Below are 8,465 nucleotides of genomic sequence, written 5' to 3'. Positions count from 1 at the left end.
ACAAGCAAAGCCCTTTGCACAGAGCGCTCCAGAGAGCTTCTCCTGCAGCTCCAGGCCAGCGAGCCAAGCCCATGCGTCCCACCCAGTCCCACAGCTGTGGCACTTGAGTCTGACCGGCATCATGCTGGAGTGCCTTCCTAAGGAGCAAACTGGACCAAGTTGCCCTCAGGAGGCTGGGATCTGGTCCCTGCTCTACTACAGGCAGTAGTTCAACCATGATTAACCACGCCTCTTTGCTGTGCCTCCGTTTCCCTCTCCATTAAGTAGCAGAGAGTCCAAGTGCCTGCTGGTTCCCAGCCTGCCACAGGACAGACGAATGACAGCGCATCCACCTACCTGCAAGACAGACCTCAGACTACAGAGGGGACTCAGCTGCTTTCAGCCTTCGTCCCCCGTCACCTGTCACCCATGTCTTTACTGTGGAAAGAGGTGCTCCTAAGACGTGCCATCAGCATGATGGTCTAGTCCCATGGTCGGCAAACTGCAGCTCGTGAGCCACATGTGGCTCTTTGGCCCCTTGAGTGTGGCTCTTTCACAAAATACCACGGCCTGGGCGAGTCTATTTTGAAGTGGCGTTAGAAGAAGTTTAAGTTTAAAAAATTTGGCGCTCAAAAGAAATTTCAATCGTTGTACTGTTGATATTTGGCTCTGTTGACTAATGAGTTTGCCGACCACTGGTCTAGTCCATTCTGCCCAACATTGCTCTGGGGATTCAGCCTGGGACTCCTTATGGTGCTTATGAAATATGCTCCATCCAGACCTGCTTGCTCAGACCCCCAGGACTGGGGCTCAGTGCCTGGCGGTAAGGTCCCCCAGGAACTTCGTGCGCCCACTCCAGGCACAGAAGGGCACCCGCACTGTGAGGTTCCTGTGTGCTCTTGCCCATCTCCCCTTCTACCCCAAAGTGAAACACTTTCCTTCCAGGGCAGCTTCCTTCAGCAGGCTCCTCGGCTGCTTCTCTGGCTGGAGATGGTGTGTCCGGTCCTGCCTACCTAACCACTGCTGGGAACCAGGGGCAGGGCTTCTTTGCCCCTGCCTGGCTTGTTCAGACAGGCAGGAAGTAGTGCTCCTTGCTGGCCTTGCTGCCGGTCCCTGCTCTGTGCTGCAAGTCTAGGTGGTCTGACCCTCAGCCAGCAGTCTGCCCTCTTCCCCCTCCTTAAAGGTGCTGAGAGGCTCACTAGATGGCTGACCCCTGGTTCCCAGGGTTTCTGACGCTCACTTTCTGCCTTGAAGCCGTGGACATGTCTCCTCCTGCCCTGCGGTGTACCACAGGCCCTCGGGGCTGGACCTTTGGCAGTGTGTTACACGGCCAAGAGGGAGCCCACTCACACAAGTTTCTGTGTGCAGTTCAGGAATCTGCCCTAGGCCAGGTACTGTGGGGGTGAATTGGTAGGATGGAAGAGAGAGAGGCCCTCTAAAGTGGGGGTTGTAGTTCCCACCTTATCCATAGGAATTCCAAATTGAGGGGACTTTCCTGCAAGGACTTTCCCCATGGTGTCTTCCAGCCTCTAAGGATCCTCAGAGCGAGATTTAGTCCTGCGGGCAATGTTGCATGTGGGTTCCATGCACTTACTTCCTGATGCAGGTCTAGATGCTGGCGTGGAGGCCCGCTAGGGACACACCCTGCCTTGCCACTCTGTGCTCTGAACAAGCTTCCAGTGCCAGCCTATGAAAAAGCTGGAGCCCTCGGAAATGCGGGCCCCAGGGCTGAAATGTGGTGAGCGCCTTTAGGCCATTACTGGAGACCTGTTGCCTGGCCAGCTCATTTCATTTCAAGAGAGCTGCTGTGTTTCAGACCCCAGGGCCTGGCTATCCCTGGATTGGAGAGGCTTCCTATTTTTGCCTCACAAGCAACCAAGCTGAAGGGCATTGGGAATGGAAGGAGCAAGTGCTCTGTCTTTGCCCAGGGTCCTGGACAAGCCGCCACCCTCCTCCCCTACCTGTAATCTTCATGGCAACTCCATGTACCCATCCTGGCATTCCCCACCCACCCACCGCGCCCCATGACTGACCTGAAGAGCCAGCATTGTAACTGACAGGTAGGTGATAGCCACAAAGACCAGGTTGGGGGGCGGGGGAGGGACCTCAGCCTTGCCCCGCCCCTCTCCCTGCCCGCGGGATACATTAGAGAGCAGAAGGCGTACCGGACTATTGCTTCCCTCCCAAGCCCAGGCGTGCTCAGTGTTTAGCAGGACAGTGTGAAGACTGGCCAATTCCCTCATCCAGGTGTCTGTCAGCCAAGGACTCCGGGGTGGTGGGGGAAGAGGATGACGGCCCAGGAATGTCCTCTCGCCTTCAAATATGTGCAAATGAGGTTTATAAAACCACGATTGATTCTCACTGTTTTGCTCTGAATAAAACATATTAGACACAGGCCTCTGCCCTATAAATTCTTTTAGCCAGAACTAGGAAACTGGAGAAGCTGATCAAAGCTAAGTAGATCTGGCTGCCCGGAAAGCCCGCCCTTAGCCCATCTCCCCAGCCCCTCTCCCTAAGGATGCGCGCGCGCGCGCCTGCGCAGGTCGGCCTGCCGAGTGCGCTCCCCCAGGCGGCCTGGTCCTGGTGCGCATGCTTGGACGCCCACTAAGCCGCCGGGACCCGGGAGCATCTGCAGCTGACCCAGCACCCCGATCTGGGCGTCCCGCGCCCCGCCATGACGGCTCACTCCTTCGCCCTCCCGGTCATCATCTTCACCACGTTCTGGGGCCTCATCGGCATCGCCGGGCCCTGGTTCGTGCCGAAAGGACCCAACCGCGGGTAAGGGACGCGCGGGCCCAGCCTCCCTGCGGACCCCTCCAGGGGCGAGTGCGCAAGCTGCGGTCCGAGAACCCCGGCTCCCGCCCCGCCTCCTGGGTCTGCGCTCGGCCCCCGTGCAGCCGCGGGAAGGGCAGAGAGGGTCGTCTTTAGGAAGGCGGAGAGCCGACTGTCGCGGGAGATGCTGGAGGGTCACCCCCTTTGGCCAGTCACGCTGTGGCTAGCCGCTGTTCACACCGCACCGGCTGTGACCTTGAGCGAATGTCACCGCTCAAGCCTCCCTTTCTAAATAGGTAAAATGGGGATGATGATGACGGCCTTTTTTTTTTTTTTTTTTAATCCTTACCTGAGGACATATTTCCATAGACAAACACACACACAGAGAGAGAGAGAGAGAGAGAGAGAGAGAGAGAGAGAGAGAGAGAGAGAGAGAGAGAGAGATGATGTGAGAAACATCGATTGATTGCCTCCCCTACCGCCCCTATGGGGGACTGAACCCGCAACTTAGGTATGTGCCCTGAGGCAATCCAACCAGCAACCTGGAGGTGTATGGGAGGACGCTCCAACAGTGGAGCCACCTGGCCAGGGCGATGGCTGCCTAAGGTTGCTGTGAGGATCACACGAAATACGCTTATAAAACTCTTAACGATGCATCACTGGTATTATGTATTGAATGTTTTGGTCGGTATCATTGGCCTGAGAGGTCCCAGAGCAGATTTCTGTGCCTGTTACACCATTCACCAGGTTCTGCTTCATGTTGTTGTCAGTTATAAGGTACTGTCTCCCCTTGATTACACGTTCCTTCATGCTCCAGATGGGCTTCTTGGCCACTGTAGACCCCATTGCCCAGCACAGGACTGTGCTTGTTAATGTTAAAAGAATGGATCAAGTGCTAATTTCTCTGGTGCAGACTTCAAGTGCTTTGGGTCAGAGGTCATAGGGTCTGGTTTGGATTCAGTTTAGCTCTGGTTGGAGTTTTGGACACATGGGTGTTACCTCTGTTTTCCAAGATCTGCAGGGCTGAGGACCCACAGCTTCTTAGTATCTCACCTCTCTGCTAACCTTGGTGAGATCTTTCTTCTAACAGAAGTCTCCCCTGCTGCATTATAAGCTTCTGTCTCCAGTGGTCTGAGTGGACACGAGGTGGCCACCCCTCTGCTCTCATAGCCACTCAGTCTGCCTCAGGGATGCCGCACAGTTTCCTTGCTTCCTGTCCTTTCTTCTAGTCTTCTGTTTTCCTTCCCCTTGCCCAATGAATTTTGAATTGCAGAGACTCCTCCACATTGGGTTGCTGCAAATGCAGCTCTGTGAGTGTCTAGTCCCAACATGGTTGCATTAAGATGGAGACATATTGGGTGATAGAGAAAGGAGATGAAGGGAAGGAATCATAAGGTGACTGGGTCTTCCCTCATGTCACTTCCCCATGAGGTGACACTTAGCATTTTTATTTTCCATCTGAGAACTCAGCCTCCGGTGTTCAGGTGACATGGGGAAGACCAATGGGAAAGGGGCTGACACCAGGAGCTCCTTCTCTGGCTTGGCCTTCTGAGGGCAATGGATCCATCCCTGGCCCTGACCTGACATTCTCTTCCATTGCAGAGTGATCATCACCATGCTGGTAGCCACTGCTGTCTGCTGTTACCTCTTGTAAGTACCTCTCTCCCCAGCTCAAAATCAGCCAGTGCCTTTCTCCTCCCCTCCCCCTCCCCTCCCTTCTGTTCCCATAGTGAAAGGCTGGATCTGTAACACACAGGAAAGGAGGTGGTTTGGAATGGCAAAGAGAACAATAGGCTGGAAGTCATGAACTCCGGTTCTGGGTCTAAATGTGTCACCTGGACAAGCTTTGTAATGTCCACAGGCTGCGGCTTTCTCATGTGTGAAATGAGTGAGTTGGGCCAGCTCAGTGCTTTTCATGCCCAACTTGGCATCAGAATCACCTGGAGAAACTGTGAAATACGGCTCTGAGGGCTGCACCGAGACCCACTAAATCACAGTGCTCAAGGTCTGCTCTCCGGAATCCGAATTTATAATGCACGTCCCTGGGTGGTTGTGATGCAGCCAGTTAGAGCCACCAGATGCAGTCTCCAAACTTGGAAAGGGGGCCCTAGGTACATAGAAGAGCATTCTGAGGGATATGAGAACCTGGACAGTTCAAGGGAATCAATTTCCAGGTCCTCAACACCTAGATGGTCTCTTTCTAAAACTGCTATTCATGATAGCCCCTCCCCCACCCCTCCATCCATCTCCAATCCTTTAGTGTTTCCTTGCTTCATGTTTAAATCATCCTGGCTGCCAAACTGAGGAGTAAGTCCACGTTCTGGTGTTAGGGAGGCCTGTCTCATTATCAATCAAGCCCATGTGAGGCCTCTGTGGCTTCCCATCTTCCTGGGTCTCATACACTATTTTTTGGGTTAAGACTGGTGAGTTGGGTGTTCAGGGTAGGACAGGTAGCATGATAAAATGCTGATTCTTTAAAAAGGTAACTGATTCTATTGAAAGTAACTAGGATATTTCTCAGGACTGCCAAATTTTTCAAATGCATAGGTTAATACCCACATTTTTAAAAATTTGCATGATTGATTTCAGATTTGGTGCCTGTTACATAGTTAAAACCTGTTTTGTCTAATGAGATCATGAGCTAGTTATTCATATTAGTCAATTCTAATTTCACTTTATATAATGTTTAATATTTCTACTTCCTATTAACAAAAAAATAAAACTTGTTAAAAAAATAACGCTGGCTTTCAGAGGTTAGTTTAAATACATGAGGCATATGGTTTTCCAGAATTCTCCCTGGACAGAGCATCTCTTAAGTCCCTTTCTCTGTGCTGTTTCTTGGTCTTTGAGGGCTGGACAGATGTCCTCATCTCTCCCAGGGAGGGCCTGTGGGGGCTGAGGTTTGAAGGCTCAGAGACCAGGACAGAGGATAGTGACTGGGAACGTGGGAGACAGAATATAGGCAGGGTGTGGGTAATTGCAAACACCAAATCAGCATATGGGAAGGTAACCTGGGCTGCAGATCAGATGCACATGGGCAGAAAGGTGGGGCAACTTAAGCAAATGCCATGCCTAGAAATTATATTTACAAAACATAAACTTGGGGTAATGCCAATGATAAGTGGGCAACCATTTCTGACAGTGTCCTGGGCATCAGGCAGGTGACTGGCTGCCGTGGGGATTCAGAGGTGGAAGAGCTGGATCCTTCCTGCAAAACCAGACTGAGCCCCATTGGTACCAGCATTTGAGGCATGTGAAGTGGTGCACCTCCAGGGTCTTTGGGGCTGCTTCTGTGGGCAAACGACATCCTGATGATGGGGCCTGACACCCTCGACCCCATCTGTGCAGCCTGTGGTCGCTGGAAAGCTCACTGGCCTGAGGGACAGGCCCTGTCCTGTCCCCAGCAGGCCTGGGAGTGGGGCATTCTGCTCATCACTTCCTCATGTTGGGGTAGTTCCTTCATCTTGTTCCTAAAAGGGGGTGATTCTGACATGCCTCCCATCAGAACAGCCCTGTCCTGCTCCCAGGTGCAGACTGGAGTGGCCCACACCAGGGATGTATTGGGGCACAGCTGGGAATCACTCCCGATGTGCCCAGGAGGCTGTCTTCCCTCTTCCCTCATCCCAGAGTCCAGCCTCAACTCAGAGACCTAATAAATCTACAGAACATCAAATCAAACCGAATCTAAACCAAAATCCACGAACCCCAGCCCCAGCCCACCTGCCGGCTGGAGTGTGGGTGGCTCTGTGGGCCCCTCACAGACCCTGCAGCTGGTGTTTGGGTGGGTCATGTGACCACAAGCCTCGCAGGAGACATACCCGGGAGGTTCCTGCTGTGTCCCAGCTCACCCTCAGTGTGCTGTCCCTGGCAGCTGGCTCATCGCCATCCTGGCCCAGCTGAACCCTCTGTTTGGGCCACAGCTGAAGAACGAGACCATCTGGTACGTGCGCTTCCTGTGGGAGTGACCGCTGCTGCTTCAGCCCAGGTACTGGGGCTCAGGCAGTGGTTAGGGGGCACCGGGCGTGGAGGAAGAGAACAGGCAGGACCGTTTTACGAGTTTACATTTGGATTCAGATGTTCATTTATCAGACCAAAAAAAAAAAAGTGGTGAGCACCTACTCTCTGCCTGCCTGGCACTGTGCTGGGCACCAGATGGATGGCAAACCACAGTCCTCGAGGTGCTTCCTCAGAGGGCCCAGAGGGCATGGCCGGGGATACAGAACCTGTCCTGAGAGAGGAAGGCCTGGGGCCCAGGAGCGTTGAGGCAATAACTGGACAGAGGAAGTTGAGATAAGCTGAGTGACTGGGGCAGAGGCAGGGAGGGGGTGGGAGAGAGGGGGTCTCCACAGCGAGGAGGTGACCCTTTCATGTGATGTGCTTTGCAGGTACCCCAGCTCTCCGGATGACCTTGGCTCAACTCTCCCCGAAGACCCCTTTGTTCCACCCCCACAGCTGTTTCGTGATCCCTCTGTGTTGAAGTAATGGAAAATCATTCACACCCAAAACACCATAGTAATTTGGGTCCAGATTGAAACTTGTATATTTAGCGTTCCTTATAGTTGTAAAGTCACTTAAGTGGCCTGCTCAGAAAGTTGTACCTCCTCAGAATATCTTGTTGCACTCTCCTCCTGTACCTGCCCCCCACTCTGTGGATAAGCACCCCTCCCTCCCCAGAGGCTCAGAAACGAGGCAGCTCCTGACCCCAGTTTGGACTCCACTCATTAGGCTGCAGTGAGGGCAGATTTCAGAGCCCCTCACAGCAGCCTCTAGGTCACCTGAGTTGCAGAGGGTGAAGAGAGACAGGTGTAGGCAAGGTTTGGGCAGCACTGTGGGCTTCGGAGGGCGGGCTGGGATGGTGAGGGAGGGAAGGGCATCGGCCCTGACTGGCTGAGCAGGCAGCAGACCAGTGAGATCCTGGGACCCCCAGCCCATGCCCTCACTCCCAGGAGAGCTGAGGCTGAGATCTCAGACATTTGCCCTCATCCTCAGAGCCAATCAGGGTCTCCTCTCTGCCACATGGCCTCCCTGGAGGAAGAAGCCAATTTCATGTATTTATTGACTATTTATTTGATTGGCCTTCCTCCCACGTAGTGGGCATTGTTTTTGGACCTGTGGTAGGGTGTGAGGTGTCTCACCTGGATTTCTTGGTCGGGGCTTGGCCTGTTGCTCAGAGCTCAGGCTGGGCCTCCCCTGGACATCCTACAGGCCCCTTTCAAACTCCCTTCCTGTCCTGACCCCTGTGGCCCTCCGGGAGTGGGGGTATTGCGTGTGGGTTGTACAGAAAACCCGATCTGTATCTAGTGACTCACGAGTGATGGGAAATCACTGTTTGGTGGTTGAGGCCAAGTTTGCTGGCCACCCTTTCCCTGCCCACCTGATTTCCATGTCCTCAGAGGGTGGGGGTGAGGTTGGGGACAGGAAAGAGGGCTCGAAGTGGCTTGGAGCTGCAGCTCTGGGATGTGGACACGGAACTACATTTTCCTGAGACCTGAAGGAAAGTGCAGCCGGTCTGGATTCTGCCAGAACCAGGCCTGGCAGGAGGAAAAAGTGGAAGACTTGCTCAAGTGGAACTTTGACCACCACTCATCTGTGCCCCTGATTGCAGAGTGAACAGTTCCTGGGCTGTGCAATAAAGCAGGTTTCCAACCTTTCTGGAGTGTAGCCTGCCTCATTCCCAAATACCCGAGGGCCCAAATCTGCCTGCTGTGCACCTG

At 53.6% G+C, this 8,465-nt stretch overlaps 1 protein-coding gene across 1 annotated transcript; it reads left to right on the top strand.

The window, feature by feature from the left end:
* The first annotated feature begins 2,523 nt into the window (after positions 1–2,523).
* On the top strand, positions 2,524–7,830 carry ATP6V0E2 (ATPase H+ transporting V0 subunit e2). Its single transcript, XM_079785911.1, has 4 exons — positions 2,524–2,757; positions 4,354–4,401; positions 6,623–6,736; positions 7,137–7,830. The coding sequence occupies exons 1-3, from the start codon at positions 2,654–2,656 to the stop codon at positions 6,714–6,716; spliced, it is 246 nt and encodes an 81-aa protein (XP_079642037.1). The 5' UTR covers positions 2,524–2,653; the 3' UTR covers positions 6,717–6,736; positions 7,137–7,830.
* The last annotated feature ends 635 nt before the right edge of the window (positions 7,831–8,465 follow it).

The sequence above is a fragment of the Cnephaeus nilssonii genome (genome assembly GCF_951640355.1).
Source record: "Cnephaeus nilssonii genome assembly, chromosome: 12".
NCBI classification, from domain to species: Eukaryota; Metazoa; Chordata; class Mammalia; order Chiroptera; family Vespertilionidae; genus Cnephaeus; species Cnephaeus nilssonii.
The sequence above is the reverse complement of the archived record's forward strand: the minus strand, read 5'-3'. Positions and strand labels throughout refer to the sequence as shown.

Bases quoted from the DNA above. Each gene is read 5' to 3' on its own strand.
- ATP6V0E2 (XM_079785911.1), top strand. From the start codon at position 2,654: ATGACGGCTCACTCCTTCGCCCTCCCGGTCATCATCTTCACCACGTTC. The intron at 2,758-4,353 runs GTAAGGGACGCG...CTTCCATTGCAG, and splicing joins CCGAAAGGACCCAACCGCGG to AGTGATCATCACCATGCTGG. The intron at 4,402-6,622 runs GTAAGTACCTCT...TGTCCCTGGCAG, and splicing joins GCTGTCTGCTGTTACCTCTT to CTGGCTCATCGCCATCCTGG.